This window comes from Gekko japonicus, unplaced genomic scaffold (genome assembly GCF_001447785.1).
Source record: "Gekko japonicus isolate JY-2015 unplaced genomic scaffold, Gekko_japonicus_V1.1 scaffold14, whole genome shotgun sequence".
In the NCBI taxonomy this organism is placed as follows: Eukaryota; Metazoa; Chordata; class Lepidosauria; order Squamata; family Gekkonidae; genus Gekko; species Gekko japonicus.
In genome coordinates, this window is record NW_015176452.1 from 863,601 (window position 1) to 880,646 (window position 17,046).

The window sequence follows — 17,046 nt, forward strand, 5'->3', positions numbered from 1 at the left end:
CAGGAGAGGGCCCTGAAGGAGAATGTTGTGAACTGGGAGAATGATCCAGGGAGATCAGGCTGACATCATGACCAAATTCAAGAGCTATAGTTGTTATAGCCATTTCCTGAGGCCAGTGAGCTGAGTGTGTCCTGCCCTTCTGCTCCCTCGGTCTGGAACCTGGACAGGAGAGGCAAAGATGTCTAGGACAGTGGTGCCCAGGTTGACTGCCTGGAATACTACAAGGTTTAGTGCCCACCCATCTGGGTCAATGTCTCGCAAGCTGAATCAGTCTGCCTTTAAGTTGCAGGGACCTTGGAAGTTTTGGGCTTTGAGAGAGACCATGTGGGTCTCTACCCACTGAAAGAGAAACACTTCCTTCTGCAGGGAGTGGCATCTGTTCCCTACTTGCTGACTGACACGGGCCTTGGCTCTTACGTTGTTGGTGAGGACAAGGAGATGAGCTTCCTCTATCTGGGACTGAAATACTAAGAATACCATCTGGATGGGTCTGAGCTCCAACCAAATTATACTATGTCTGATTTTGGAATGGTTCCACTTCCCTGCACCATTTGATGTTGCCAATAGGCTCCCCAACTCCAGAGGCTGGCATCTTTGGTATTTCCAATGGGGGAGGGGTGGAAATCCAGGAAAGGATTTCTTTTTATGACTTTTCCCTTTTTGTCCACCACAAGGAGATGTGTGGAAGGGGATTTGTTTGTGGCTGCACTGCAGGATGCTCTCCTGGTAAAGAAGAAGGATTCACTGCAGCAGACAGTACGCTGATGCAGGAAATCATTACTCCTAGCAACTGCACGGGGTCATTAAGTCAGCAGAAATTGGCTCATTTGAAGGGGATCGGAGTCTGCGGGATGCTGGATATTCTCTTATCTAGGAGAGAGGTTGCAAATTCTTGTGTCTGTATGTGTGCCAAATAGATGATGGGTTGTGACTCAGGCAGCAAGCTCTTTAGATGGTTCACTAAGAACCCATGCTTCACTAGCTCATCCACCACTGTATATGCATATTCATCTGGCCTTGGATAGTGACTTGATAAGGAGATGCACTCTCTTCAGGTGCACTCCTTTCATCCCTAGGTGAGCAACTAGAGTGATTATCAGCTCTGTGAGGACCTGAAGGGAGGACAAAAAGGCTAAACGAGAACACCTAATACTGGAAGTGCTGGTTTAAGCGAAGGAATGGCATAGAAACTGAGTAGATGGTTACATGTAGGTATGACACCAGAAAGTCAGCTGTTTAAAGGTCTTCTACTATGAAGCACAAGATGTCCTTTTGCTGACCCACTCACTGAGGCATTTTAGATCAAAGATAGCTCTTCATTCTTCCTCTCTATGAGCACAAAAAATGGAGTATGTCTCAGAAAATCTCTGTGTCTCTGGAAACATTTGTTTGTTCCAGATGGGCTTGGGAAACATGGGACGTCTGGAGTCATGCTGTCTGTAATAGCTGCTAAAAGAGCAGTGGGAGCTCTATGAAGATTGCTTTGATTTATTTACCACTGTTTTGGAAGATGAGGATAGCTTTTCTCTTTTCTTAACTAAGACCTCATCTAGAGCTGTATCCCCAATCAGCTTTTCTCTTTGGAAGAGAGGTTGTTTTTGGACAGTTGATCTACTTTCCAGTGCTTTAGGATAAAGCCTTTAGTAATAGATTACAGTGAGTCATGGTGTTAGCTGTGAGGGATCTTCCTGAAAATTGCAAGGCATCCATCCTAGCATCACCCATGAAAAGGGAGGCTCTCTTGATTTTTAGCAGCACTTGTCTCAATCTGACCAGGTCTAGGTTCAAGTTCTACAAGAACCCATTTGTCCAAAGGACTGCTGCTATAGTAAAGACTGAACAGATGAGTTCGCCCTGATGGCTAGGCTAGTGCCGAGTCTTCATGAGTTTTCTTTAGGGAGAGCTCATCCTTCCTATCCATATGGCCCTTGAATGTGTTGTCTTCTTCCTTGGGTGGCACCATGGCTGACAGTATTTATTTATTTATTTATTTATTTATTAGATTTATATCCCGCCCTCCCCCGTAGGGCTCAGGGCGGCTTACATAGCAGTAGGGCAGTTACAGGGCCTCCATGAAGGGAACTTGCAGAGTCTTAATGGCAGAAGAAGGGAGGGAGCATGAATTTGAGTGATAAGAATCCAAATGGCCAGATGGGTCAATGTGGCATGTGGGCTGCAGAGGAGAGAGGGTTTTGAACATTTTTGTGTTTGGAGGATCTCCTAGTGTCTCTGCTCCTTGACGTGTGCTGGTGATCTGGAGAATAGGAGTTGGTTTCATCAGAGGAACACCTGCATTGGGCCTTTAAGTTCCTTCTGAATCTTTTGCAGTTATGTAGGAAAGGGGACGAAAAAACAAAAAGGGAGAGTAGTCCCTATGTCTGAACTTTTGCTTTCCTTCCTGCTTTTCTAAAGCCCCTCATTTTAAAAACTTTGTTAATGATCCAGGACAAAATAGTGGGGGGTAGGGATGCCCCATCAAAATCCTTGGAGGGGAGGATGATGAGCCACAAGATCCTTGTGAGTGTTGCACCTCCACCAGGTCCCTATGACAGGGGTATCAAACATGTGGCCTGCGGGCCAGATGCGGCCCAAAGAGGGCTCAAATCCGGCCCCTGAACAACTTCCTTCTCCTGCTTCCTTTCCCGGGATTGCTGCTGCAGCTGCACCATAGCTTACTTTTATCCCAGCTCCCTTGTGACTTTTTGCTTCCTGCCTCTTGCTCCCTCCCCCCTTGCTCTCTCTCTCTCTCTCTCTCTCTTTCACACACACACACACCTCTGTGGCTGCTTCCTACTTTATGCGGGAGAGATACAACGACAAGCCTCTGTCTCTCTCTCTCGCACACACAGAGAGCTTCTGCTTCCTTCTCTGGGGCTGCTCCTCCTTTTTGGGGGGATGTAAGGGAGGAGAGAGAGAAAACAAAATTGGAATCCCATTGCAGCTTCAAGACCAACAATGTTTTATTCCAGGTATAATCTTTTGTGTGCAAGCATACTTCTTTGGAGGGAGGGAGGGAGTGGGTGGGTTGGTTCTTCTGACAAGAACAATGTACATCGAGGAAATTATTTTGGCTTATTCTAAAAGGTTGGGTTTTTTTAAAAAAAGATTGGATCTCTCTATTCATATCTGGATTTATTTATTTATTTCAAAAAGAGCCTGATTAGGAATTAGAACACTCGGATTGGCCCTTATATCTTGGAGAGTGGAGTGATTTCAGATGCCAAATGATAATAGCACACACTGGTAATGAGACAGGAAAACTAGCTCTCAGTTAAGTCCAGGAGGATGCATTGTCTTGAGCTTCATTATCAATTGCAATTCATCCATCTTTCTTTCTAATCTTCCTTTGAAATTCCTAATTCCTTTGTAAGCGCTCTGCTACTCTTAGGTCAGCAACTGAATGTTGTGGTTTCTAATGTCAGACTTATGTCCATTTATTGTTTGCATCCTCCTGGATAGAACTGAGACCTAGGTTTCCTGTCTCATTACCAATGCTGGTATCTCCACGCCTACTACCCCTCTGCATATCACACCAAATCCAATCATGCCCGTAATTGTCATTCATCTGCTATTGTCATTTGACATCTGAAATTATTTTTATAAAGTTTATATCTCCGGTACCTCATGTTACATTTTATGGCGGCTATGGCCCAGCCCAACAAAGTGACATTAATGTCAGATCCGGTCCTCATAACAAATGAGTCCAATACCTCTGTCCTATGGTGTTTACTCATTACATGAGAAGTCTTGTTGCCACCAATTATTAAGATTGCTAAAACCCTGGAGTCTCTCTGATCTGCTTGAGTTGAGTTGGAGTGGTTTTGCTTGCCTGAATCAAAAGCAGTGCCAATTTGCTCCAACAGTGTTGAAGGTAGTCTGGAAGGCTCCTGCCCCAGCTGAGGCCTTAGCAAGGAGGAAGAGAAGAATCTTAGTAGGCTTTTTGGCAGCTGAAGCACTAGCCAATCCCTTGACCCAGGGAACCAGCAGAGGCAAGATATCCACTGTAAAAGCGGTCATTCTAGGCATTAAGTGATCAGACATCAGGCAATCTCCTGGCTCCATGGCACATCCTCATGACTTGTGCTAAAAAGGCTCAGTATTACTCCCAAAGGTTTTTTTGTTTTGGCATCTTGTCATTCTTTATTCCATTCCTTGCCTAACATCTGAAGTCTTTCTCTCTTTCTCTATTTTTTATTTTTGCAGAAAGCTGTGGACGTTTGTCTGATGTGGAGTGAGGCAGGGCATGGACTGGCACTCTTTCTCCAGCTGGATGTGGAAGTGCTACAAAAAAATAAATGCAGAGCCCTGCCTGCAGAGCCAGTAGGGGATGTATCCCATTTTAGGATACCTTCCTTCAGCTAATGGAGAACAAGGAGGGAGTACTGTGAGTGGAGTAGGAATGATAGGGATGACAAGATGACAAAGCATTAACTGTGAAAAGGGAGTATGAGGAGACAAGAAGAATAAAAGGAAATGGAAAACTCTGGAAGGAGATAATGGGGTGATGGCACAAGGAACAGGCAGGAAGAAATGATCAGAAAAAGTGTGGTAGAGGGGCTATTATAATTGGTGGGGAGGAGAATAGTATGAAGTGATGGATGGAAAGAACCGGGATACAGTGGGAATGGTGAAATGATTAGGTGGAGGGGGGTGAAAGAGGCAGACTCAAGAAGAGCAGAAAGCAAAGCAGGATTTGCCACGTGTACTTTAAACATTATAGCAAACATTTAATGGCAGTGGTCATCGCTGACAAGAAAAACTGCTTTTTAAGGAATGCAAGGCGCAGTCAGAAGAAGAAGAAGAAGAAGAGGAGGAGGAGGAGGAGGAGGAGGAGGAGGATGGATTTATACCCCGCCCTTCACTACCCAAAGGTGTCTCAGAGCGGTTTACAAACTCCTTTCCCTTCTTCTCCCCACAACAAACACCCTGTGAGGTAGGTGGGGCTGAGAGAGCGCTTCACAGAAACTGCTCTTTTTTCAAGAACAGCTCTTATCAGAACTACGGCTTGCCCAAGGTCATCCAGCCAGGTGCAAGTGGAGGAGTGGGGAATCAAAGCCGGTTCTCCCAGATTAGAGTCCGCGCACTTCACCACTACACCAAACTGGTGTAACAATCTTCCAAGACTAGACTTCAACAGACTTAGAAGCGTATAAATGTGCTTAGGACTGCTTAGGATAGCCCTATCATACTCATAATCCATACAATGATTACTTCCAATTCCAAAATAAATTGACTAACAGTAATATAAAAACTTTTGATTATAAATTACAGCCAAAGTCAGAAATGATTAACCCTGTTGACTATAAATTAGGAAGATTTTGTAATAGAAGAATTTGAATTCTTAGAAACTTGAAACTGTTACAAAGCAAAAGGACAACACACTCTTTACCAAACTGCTTGGGTTGGATCTTATGCAGTGACTAAAGACTGGTGGAAATAAGTCTTTCCAGACTTTTCCTTCCCCTGCTACTGTGTCTGTGTGCTTAAGAACTGTGCAAGACTGGAAGCCTTTCTATCTCTTAACTATTTTTCAGCCTTAATTTGATACACCTTTCCCTAATACCTGTTCAAAAATAACAGGCAAACAAAAGACAGTATTTGATCTGGTTAACAAGGAAAGACACATACTTGTGAAAAGATGTTAATCTCTTTAAAGTGGAAAGAACATTGTATATGTCATCATCATCAGCTTCTTCTCCCTGGAAATGTAAACACACTAAATCAAGGAATGAGCACATTACACTTTCATTATTTACATTTTAAAAGTTACAAGTGTTCTCATGTGCAAGTGAACAGTTCAGTCTACACAAATAGAGAAGGCTAAAAGAAGACTGAAATGGCCACAAGGTATGTTTCTCCATAGATTCTAGCAACCTTAGGACATCAGGTTCCATGGGAATTAAAGGTTACATCTTTCCACTCCATTAACACTAGAACCTTCCTCCAGTGTAAGAGGCCTTGTGTCAGATGATGAGGTATATTCCACTAATAATGGGCTAATTCATTATCTCATATAGATGGTTGTGTTAGATATTGATCTTCATTCATAGAAAGATCTTATAAGCTTCTCTTATAAGTTTCAGCATTCTTTGGTGAATTTTTCTCCTTGTGAGCGAAACATTTTCTGCCAACTGTTAAGCAACCTTCCAAACTGGAATTACTGTTTACAGGACTAGAGATAAATGCTAAAAAGTCAACAATACCAACAAAGGATGTGTATGCAACTGCGTCTAGAGAGAAAATTATTGCTTAAAATATTTAAAGACTGTACTTCAGAAGTTCACTTTTGCATATTTAAAAATTAGGGATCAATGAGCTGATACAGATTCCTGTAGAGGGAAACATACAGACAATTTAACTTAAACCTAACCTAAACTTATCATTCAATTCTATATCATTGGGAGATTATTACAAAGTAATGGTACATCTTTTGTACATGTTAATCCAATCCAAATGACTGAAGAGTTCGTATTATAATGAGAAAATAAGTGTTTGGTTTTCTATTTGCCTCTCTGATTTACAAAAGGCAATCCTACAGAATAGTTAGATGCAAACTCCTCCTCTTTATACAAGGAAGCCTATCGTGAAAGTCTGTCAGTGTTTGAACTCATTGACTCTTCAAATCAATCTGCCACCTTACTCTGAATACTACCGTTCCCCACAGGTCTTAAGCACAGAACTATGAAAAATAAAAGATATTTATGGTAGCGTCAAATTCACTAGTAGCAATAATCATACTGAGGGTTTGATTTATCTGCATCATTATCATCATCACGTGACAATCTGCTACTAACTGAACATTATGGTGAAACAGAAATTGTTCCATCTCTATTTGTGCTTCACAGTGAACGTGTTCATATGTTTGCCACCCACCTCTGTCTAGGCCCTCTGTCTTTTACACCCCCAATACAACAGAACCTTAGTTTTCATTTGGTGTTCTGGGATACAAACAAAAATAAATAGTTGAGATTAGTAGTGTTCTGGCACTAATGTGTGGGCAGATACTTTAGTACTGAGAAAAAAGAAGATTCAAACAAACCTCATTTAAGAGATCCTCTACAGAATGGTTGAATCTGTCCACAAATTCATCAATGAGCTGGCTATGAGCTACATCAACTCTGTTTTGAATAGTATATTCTTCACTGCAGAGAATGCTGTATGTTTTGCTGCAGGCTTCAAGAACATCCGATTCTACATGTTTTTCTACAACAAATTTAATCTGTTTCAACAAGGCATCCAAATGCTGTGGAACGGAGAGGAAGTTCTGTTACTTCTTATAGTATATGTTAAGCAAAACACAAGAATGCCACAAGACAGCAACACAAGACAGGAAACTAGCATAATATCTTCAACTAAAATGAATACTAATTTATTCAGTTAAGAATAGCTGTTATTTTGGCAATATACCTTTTCCATTCTTCCCGTACTGTAGATTTCCAAGTCAAAATACTGAGGGATTTGAAGGAGATTTGCCACCTTCTCTGCATCAGCAGAATACTGGCAATGGAAAAAAATGGTCAAGTTACAAAAGAAGAGTAATAGGTTTAATATCAGGAAAAAACATTTTAGGGAATATTACCTTTGACAGTAGCATGGGAAGTGCAATAATGAAGTGTTCTGTTAACTTGTTTCGGTCATCTATCTGAGTTTTCCTTTCTTTTGCAGTTAAAACCTATAAAATTAAAAGTATATTAGCTCATATACTGCAATTCTGGGTTAAAACATTCTATAGACTTTTCTCATGGCTTCTGTTTCACTTAACATGTATCATTTAACAAACAGAGCCTTGATGAACCCACTGCCCAGGCAGGCACTTGATTTCAAACAAATACTGTATTTTGTTAAAATCTGGGTTTTTTTATATGGGCGCTTTAAGTGGGCCCCACAGCAATAACCAAACTAAATTCTGTTCTTTTCAACTGGGAATACTCCAGTATAAAAAGAAACAACACTTCCTAAGTATGGTACATTCAGATAATATAATACAAAAGTTTATACAAAAATACAAAATAGTGTTTAAAGATGTCCATTACATAATAAGGTCTAATCTATATGCACCTATGGAGACTGAGCAATCACTCCAACTATATACTTTCATAAGAAAAAGTTTAAAATAGTAAAAAATGCCTGGTCTATAGATTAAGATGAAGCGACAGAAGCACAACATCCGCAAAATATAATTTTGCTCCAATGGGCATTAATGATCAGATTCCTCTGGAATCTAAATGGTACACCTGGTGCCACTAAATGACCCATCTGGGTGACCCTTTATACCTATTTTATGCCTAGGAATTGTCTAACTTTTGCAGTTGCTCAGCAATAATTTATAATTAAATATTTATGATTTTACCTGCAAGTCTAAGAACATAGACATTTACCTTAGATTTCATGGAAAAAAACAATCTGGCCAGTAGCTAACAATAGACGTTATAGCTGGTTGAGGTTAATTACTTAAAAAAATAAATAATTTTTTTATTAAGTATAGAATAAATAGAATACAATACAATACCAAGAAACTGCATCTAAGAATATAACTGAGTAGTACTATTCAAACCGTATAATGGAGAACACTGGTAACATGAATTACAATAAGTGAATTTCACACCAACAAGTAAACAACCACTTATAGTAAGCTATAATAAACCATCCTAATCATATTCATGAGAATAGATAAAGGTCTACCCTAGGTTGTGTTGCTGGTATCTGTAGGCCAATATTAGCATTGATGAAGGGGGCCCATTTAAGCATTAAATTATCAGAGGGATCAACCTTACATGACTGAGAAGTCTGTTCAGAGATTTTGTCAAAAATAAAACAGACCCAGATTTTAAGGAGCCACTGATGTAATGACAGAGTAGTATGAAGTTTCCAATGCCGAGCAATAACATTTTTTGCTGCTGTAAGTAGAACTATGATTAAGTCCCTGTCATGTTTCAGGATTTTAGTTTTCAGCCATAGATTTAAAAGGATAAGAGTGGGGTCTTTAATGACCATATGGCCATTCCATTGTTTTATTACCAGTAGGATTTTGTTCCAAAAATCCTCTATGAGTAGACATGTCCACCAGTTGTGGAAGTAGGTGCCTTTACCCCCACACTGTTTCCAACAAAGGGGGAGAATTTAATGGTTTAACATGCGCTAGTGTAACTGGAGTTAAGTACCATCTTAAAAGAAGTTTGACCGATTGGGCATGGATAAATGTTGACCGTGAGGTATATATCGATGAAGTCCAAATTCTGTTCCATTGTTCATCTGTGAGTTGCTTGTTTAGGTCTTTATGCCATGCTGTTTAAAAAGAAGCAGCAGGTGGTTCTAGATTTGACAAAAGGAATTTGTAAAGCATGGAAATCATACCTTGTTTGTGGCAGACTTTAGAGTTCAGTAGTCGTTCATACAAACTCGGTGGTTTACGAAAAGCTATTTTATCTTTAAATGAATGAAACAGATGTGTTAGCTGAAGATATTCGAACCAAAGAAGGGTCCTTTTCCCAGCTTGTTCAATCAAAGCCTTGTCTAAAATGGATCCCTGCTTTGAGATGTCTATGACTCTAACTACCGATGCATCTTGTAAGATTGAACTGTGTTTTAAGTGGCTAATTGTGTAATTTTATCGCACTTTGCGTGCCTAAATTGTTTTAATGTGTTATATTTTATTGCACTGTTGTGCCTGTGTAAGCCGCCCTGAGCCCGTATGCGAGGAGGGCGGGGTATAAATGAAATAAATAAATAAATAAATAAATGTGCCAATCTCCATTTGCTGAATGCCCCGTGATGGTTGCCTGGGGGGAACCAGGTTTGATACAAGAAACTGGTTAGGGAAGACCACGCTGGAAGAAGACGTCTCCTATGCCTGTCCCAAATTTGGAATGCTGCTTTCAGAAAGTTATTCTCTTGGAACGTATGTTGTCTTTTAGATGGAGATTGCCGTATCGCTTCTCGAAAAGAACCGGACAGCAGAAAAGTCTCTTCTATTAATTTCCAGTCAGTTTCATACAAGACATGGTATTGTTTGACTATATTTGATAAAATTGTTGAAGAGCAGTATAAATGGAGATCAGGAACCGCCAAGCCTCCAATAGATTTAAGTCTGCGCATCATAAGAAAATGAACTCTAGGTTTCTTAAAATTCCAAATTAAGTTTTTTAGATTTCGTTGCCATTGTTTAAAGAATGGAGAGGGTATGGGCAGGGGTCATTTCGTAGAAAAAGTACTGCAGGAGCTCATTAGCATATCTAAAAGACTATTAGCATAATAGCATATTAGCATATGTCAAACCCCCCATATCACCGGAAGTGATGTCAGATGGGGAAGCAAAAGGGGGGGCATCTTCAAAAGCCTCCCCTTTCTTCCCCAGCCAGCCTGCCAAGGTGGGCTGAGGGGGGAAAGCAAAGAGTCACGCCGCAGTGGCAGCACGATCTTTCCATTATATTCTATGGGGCTCTATGGGGCCATAGAATACAATAGAAAGATCACACTGCCGCTGCGGCGCGACTCCAGAGAGAACGGGTTTAAACTTTACATCCCTTCTCTCTTCACTTCCCCCCCCCAGCCTGCCTTGGCAGGCCGGTTGGGGAAGAGAAGGGGAGGCTTTTGAAGATGCCTCCCCCCCTTTTTTGCTTCCCCAGCTGGCCCGCCAAGGCCCCATAGAATATAATGGAAATATCACACTGCTGCTGCGGCACACCTCCAGAGAGAAGGGGTTTAAACATTATATAAAACATAAAAGAAGATTGTATACGATGATTCTTGCAGTAATGAATGATGTCAACTGTTTTTCTGATGTTGTCAGAGATGTCACGCAGAGGTATAAAACCTGTCTGATCCAGGTGTATATATTCAGGTATTATCTTCCTTAGGCACAAAGAAAACAAAGAAGTAAGAATCTTGTAATCACAGTTTAGAAGTGAAATTGGACGCTACGATTTGGGATCTGATCTACCTCTTCCTGGCTTCAATAGAACAATAATCCTTGCTGATTTCCACGATGGAGGCATTGGCTTATAATTCATAATTTGGTTGAAAACATCCGAGAGTGGTTGAACTAACATATCTGTAAAACTTTTATAAAACTCCGTGGGAAAGCCATCTGGTCCTGGAGCTTTATTGCATTTCATAGAGTTATAGCTGGAATAACTTCTTGCGTCGTAATTGGCTTACCAAAATACTTTTGGTGTGTTGATGAAAGTTGTGGAATATGTAAATGAGATTTAAGATAGGCAGAAATCGCTTCTGGAGCTGGATTGGTAGAATCATATAAGGTCTTATAGTATTGTTAAAAGGCGGTGAGTACGCCCTTAGATGAATTTTGCAGGACTCCATCTGTCCCTGATGCAGGAAATTATGCATTCAGCCTTTTGCGTTCGAAGCTTCCGTGACAGGAACCGCAAAGTTTTGGGGCCCCTGTAATTGTATTTATGCTTAAGTTTCAAGATATTTTTTTGGATTTGCATAATTTCTAAAGCTTCTAGCTTCTTCCGAAGTAAAAGAAGCTGTTGATATATTTTCTTACTACAAGTGAGTTTGTGAGTAGCTTTTACAAGTGAGTAAAAGAAGCTGTTGATATATTTTCTTACTACAAGTGAGCTTGAGTAGCAGCAAGTTTGTCTTCAATCTGTTTTTCTCTTTCTTGTAGGCTGTAGATAAAGCAATACACTTCCCTCTAATAACTGCTTAGTCCCAGACCGTTTCTAGTGGAACGCTGCCTTCCAGATTCTGCTTTATGTCGTCATTTATGGACTTCACTGCAACCGGATCTGATAATAAATTTGTATTTAACATCCAATTAAATCTACGTTGTGTTTGTTCTTCACTTCTGACACAGTTAACTGGTGCGTGATCTGACCATCGTCTTATTCCTATTGATGATGAGGTTGTTCTTTTTCCAAACCATGTTGTAAATGCCATATATCATACAAGTCATTATATTTAAAAATATAAGTACCTCAGGATTCTTGGGAATGTGGGATGCACTAGAAACGCACCTATGGTGTGATAAGCGATCTAATAATGAGTTAGCTACAAAGCTGAAATCACCACCAAGCACAATCTTCCCTTCACTGAAGTCACGAAGTTCGGTAAACATAGATCTTAGAAAGGGTATTTGAACAGTGTTAGGTGCATGTGTAGAAGCTAAGGTAAGTAGTTCCCCATTTAGATGACCTTTCACAAAGACATATCTTCCGTCAGGATCCACTAATACATCTTTTTGTTGGAATCTAGAAGTTTTGGCTACCAGTATTGCCACACCCCTAGATTTACTGAATCATAAGAACATAAGAGACGCCAATGTTGGATCAGGCCAAAAGCCCATCCAGTCCAATACTCTGTGTCACACCGTGGCCAGAAATACCAGTGCCATAAGGAGGTCCAGCAGTGGGGCCAGGACATTAGAAGCCCTCCCACTGTTGACCCCCCCCAAGCACCAAGAAGACAGAGCATCAGTTGCCCCAGAGTCCCTATCTATACCTTGTGGCTAATAGCCACTGATGGACCTCTGCTCCATATGCTTATCTAATTCCCTTTTGAAGCCGTCGATGCTTGTAGCCATCACCACTTCCTGTGGCAGTGAATTCCATGTGTTAATCACTCTTTGGGTGAAGAAGTACTTCCTTTTATCCGTTCTAACCCGACCACTCAGCAATTTCATTGAGTGCCCACGAGTTCTTGTATTGTGAGAAAGGAAGAAAAGTACCTCTTTCTCTACCTGCTCTATCCCATGCATAATCTTATAAACCTCAATCATGTCACCCCTCAGTCATCGTTTCTCCAAGCTAAAGAGCCCTAAGCACTTTAACCTTTCCTCATAGGGAAAGTGTTCCAACCCTTTTATCATTCAAGTTGCCCTTTTCTGCACTTTTTCCAAAGCTATAATATCCTTTTTAAGGTGTGGTGACCAGAACTGCACACAGTATTCCAAATGAGGTCACACCATTGATTTATATAGGGGCATTATGATATTGGCTGATCTGTTTTCAATACCCTTCCTAATAATCCCCAGCATAGCATTGGCCCCCAGCATAGCATTGGCCTCCAGGAGTTAAAAATTGAAGAGGCATCCAGCCAGATGCAAAAACATGATATCTGCTTTGGAATGTTTCAGAAAGGACAAAATTCTTTTAGCTTTAATTTTATCGTTAGTCCCCCTGCAGTTTAGAGAGAGGAATTTTACATGGCTACCAGACATAGTATTAATGCAAAGGTTGCAGCTAACCTAGAGCAGTACTCATATAAGGAATGATGGAGTATCTTTTCACTACACTCCAATAAACATGGTAAGTAAAGATTACTTAATAACAGTAGCTGTATGTATCTTATAGGAAGAAAGCTATCATCAATTTGAAAGAGTATCCTACAATTATTAGGTAACTCAGTATAAAGACTTAATCGGCATAAAGTCATACAAGATAAAGTAAACAACTGATGCACAAAGGCAATATTCAGAGACTTATCTGCTTCTTGCAGTGCTGTTAATATGGAACAAAAGCAAACCAGCAGTTCCTGGTGTAATAAAAGGAAAACAAGTAACGTAAACTTATCTAAATCCCTTATTACACCCCAACCCGCCCACCCACTGAACACTCTGACAGATAAACAATTTAGGATGAGATAACCTAGAAAAGTTCACATACTTATATTTTAACAGTAACAATACCAACAGCCTATGCTGAAACAGTTTTCCCCCCACCCTCCCTCTTCCCTGCTATAACCCACCCTTAATACTCCCCCCCTCTGAAAGAAGAAGCATAAACAGCAAGACAAAAATAAAAAGAAAAATACCCATTCAGTTGAGTCAAAATATTTCCTTGAAAAATTGGAAGGAATGTTGGTTAAACCAACGTGGAGTCAAAAGTCTCCGCCCTGGGGTCCCATCACAGTCCAAGGGCAGAAACTGACTCTCCACTCTCCCTTTCCCTGACGATTATAGAGCCTATGCATTTTTACAATTAACTACAACTCCTAATGCAATAGTTAAAGCAACAACAAAATCAGTTGGTACACGAGATCAAGGAGTCTTCCGAACCGGAATCTTGCTCCAGTGCATGGGTGAAGCCGGGAAATCAAGCTTCCGTTTGAAGGTCTTTTTCGAGTGAGAGTCCTTAACATCAGCGATCGTCAACTCCTTGAGCATGATGTGGCCCGAGTCTTCATCACACACTTGTAAAGATGTGCCCTGATGCCGAACCAGGAGGTTGCCTGATGCCATCCAACTGTAGCAGATCCCCGCCTCTGTGAGTTTGGAGGTTATAGATTTTAAATTCTGCCGGATTTGCAGGGTCTCTGCCAAAAGGTCAGGGAAAACCTGTAATTTTGACTTCCTTAAAAGGTAAGCCACCTTGTGCTCTGGCATCTTGAAGAATATGTTTCCTGGTGCGCGAATCAAGGAACTCCGCCAATATGTCTCTTGGTAGTTGCCGCTTGTCAGGGTTGAGTGGGCCTATTCTGTAAGCTTTCAGGATAGCGGGAGCTACACCATCTTCCAGCTGCAGTGCAGTAGCTAGCCAGGAGCCTATAAAAGCCGACAGGTCAGTGTTGTCTTCCGATGACTCAGAAAAACTCTGAAATTTAAGGTGATGCTCCCGCAGTTTATTTTCCAAAGTTATGATTTTTTCTTTTGCCCATAATTCATGACGTTGAAGGTCCTGAATGCTTTCTTGATTTGCAATACTGTTTTTCCATGGCTATCTCAACTGATTGAGACATTTGGTGCATCAATGACTGCAAGTATTCAAGTTGCTCGGTCATGGGCTTCATTATATCATTTAAATTCTTCAGAATATCTGATTTAAAGTCACATAGGGTGCCTATTAAGTCAGTTTTAGTAAGCGTTTCATGCTGCCTCAAGGACTCCCCAGCGCCGGCGGCCATCTTAAATGACGGTTTGGACACATCCGCCTTCCTGACAGACATGTTTTTGAGTGCAAAGGCCGTTAGATTTTTTTTTGGGAGTCAATATGTTTAGTACGAGCGCCCCCTGATTTGCCCATACCTTGTAGCAAGTTTCGGAGCTGTGATTTGAGTTTTCGTTGAGGAAAGGGAAGATCAGGGCAGGAGAGTCTTCACTCAGCGTCTGCCATATTACAGACCGCCCCCCAAGATTAATTACTTTAAAGAGTGGGACAGGGTGCTGTTATCTAAAAATTAGTAAAGTATTCCATCATATTTTAAAATAGTTAAAATTAAGTTGCATATTTAAGAAAAAGTGTATTCTCTGTGGTTATAACAAAGCCTTTCTTAACTTTAGAAATATATTTCATGGTTACAGCAACCAATTAGACTATGCATCCTGATTAGGAACCAGCTCAATTATTATCCTTCTTCTTGGTGATTTAAATCATAATTTAAATCACTGATTTAAATTAATGCACTCTGATATACAACAATGCTTCAATAATAAAAATACGTATTGCCCTTTGGTATGTTCAACTTTACAAATTCTGACTGAAAATTAGTAACACTTACTCTCTTCCCAGTACCTCTGCCTACTGGAGGATGTGCTTCTGCTGCTTGCCGAATTGTACATACCATCAGCTCTATAAGTGCACTTTCCTGCCGATCAGACACTGCTAGAGACAGAGATAACAAGATCTTAAATGAATTGATGAAATGCAGATAACTAACGTATGAAACACTATAAAAACAAAGTATTTAAAAACAAAATACACTGTATTTTGCAAAGACTAGTTTATGAGTCAAACTACAAACTTATAATGGAGACCCATAATCCAATTTTTAGGTGTATTCTTATTGCTAAAAATGCATAAGGAATTTGTGCCTCTTTTCTTCTCTCATGGGGTTAATAGCATATTGGAAGAGTGGAACTTTTAGTGGTAAACTGATGCTTCCCTGGCTGAAATCAAACATTTAAAAATATGTTGGAAGACCCAGTCAGGGATCTCACACATTAACACGCAGTTCAGCCCTACAAAAGTTTCACGTCCTTCTAATCTGAGGGCCAAATAGATAAAATGGCAGAAGGTTCATAGTTTTATTTCCAACATTTTTTTTTTTAAAAAAAATCAAAAATAACTGTATGGGACGGGGTGGCACAAACACAAAACTCGAGGTGGGAGGGTAAATTCTTCCCAAACTAAATAGCACTCACCCTCAGTTGCTCTTTGGAGGAAAACAACAGGTCTGATTTGGATATAAGCATGCACATAAGAAGCCCCAGGAATCTAGTTAGATTTCCTATATCAGACCATTTAATTCCTGGCAAGAAGTACACATCAACAACATCTCTTGTTCATGATAGATATAGTACAAAAGTGATAATACTAGAGACTCTTTTCTTTAATAAATCCTATTTTATTGTTAACATTAACAAACTCAATGGAAATTTATACACTCATTCACTACTACACAGATAAAGAAGAGTAACACGTGAGTCCATAGACCAGTGGTTCTCAACCTTCCTAATGCTGCGACCCTTTAATACAGCTCCTCATGTTTTGGTGACCCCCAACCATAAAATTATTTTCGTTGCTATCATAAGACCATTGAAAATTTGTGTTTTCCGATGGTCTTAGGCGACCCCTGTGAAAGGGTCGTTCGACCCCCAAAGGGGTCGCGAGTCGCGACCCACAGGTTGAAAACCGCTGCCATAGACAAAAAGATATCCAGCTGGCCTGAATCAGGGCCAGGGCCTTCTCCGCTCTGGCCCCAGCCTGGTGGAACTCCATGCCCTGTCTGATTCATTAAAGTTTCGCAGGGCAGAGATGTTCCACCAGGCCTCTGATTGAGGCCAGCGGTGGTTCCTTACATCTGCCTGGCACCCTCCCCCTGCCTGGCACCCTTCCCCCCTCTCATGACTGCATGCTAGCACGGCCATCTTGTTTTTAAAATGTTTAAATCCCCCAATGTTTTAAATACTGAGTTTTTATGGTTTTAACTTATTTTACACTATCCTGAATTAAATTGTCGTGAACTGCCCTGAGCACCGCGCGAGCGGGAAAGGGCTGTCAAAAACCTAATCTAATAAATAACTAATAAACAAACAAACATATCTTACCCAAAGATAAACAGGTTACAAGCAAGGTGCCCCTTCTA

General features: G+C 40.7%; 1 protein-coding gene across 1 annotated transcript in view; it reads right to left on the reverse strand.

Annotated features, from left to right (window-relative positions):
- The window catches only part of STAG1 (stromal antigen 1), a 284,176-nt gene that overhangs the window by 67,148 nt on the left and 199,982 nt on the right, over nt 1–17,046 (reverse strand). Inside the window, exons 16-20 of the mRNA XM_015426863.1 lie at nt 15,460–15,563; nt 7,580–7,672; nt 7,408–7,497; nt 7,040–7,243; nt 5,629–5,699 (exon numbers count right to left, since the gene is read on the reverse strand). Of these exons, the coding sequence (XP_015282349.1) occupies nt 5,629–5,699; nt 7,040–7,243; nt 7,408–7,497; nt 7,580–7,672; nt 15,460–15,563 (562 nt within the window). The remainder of the gene's footprint in view (nt 1–5,628; nt 5,700–7,039; nt 7,244–7,407; nt 7,498–7,579; nt 7,673–15,459; nt 15,564–17,046) is intronic.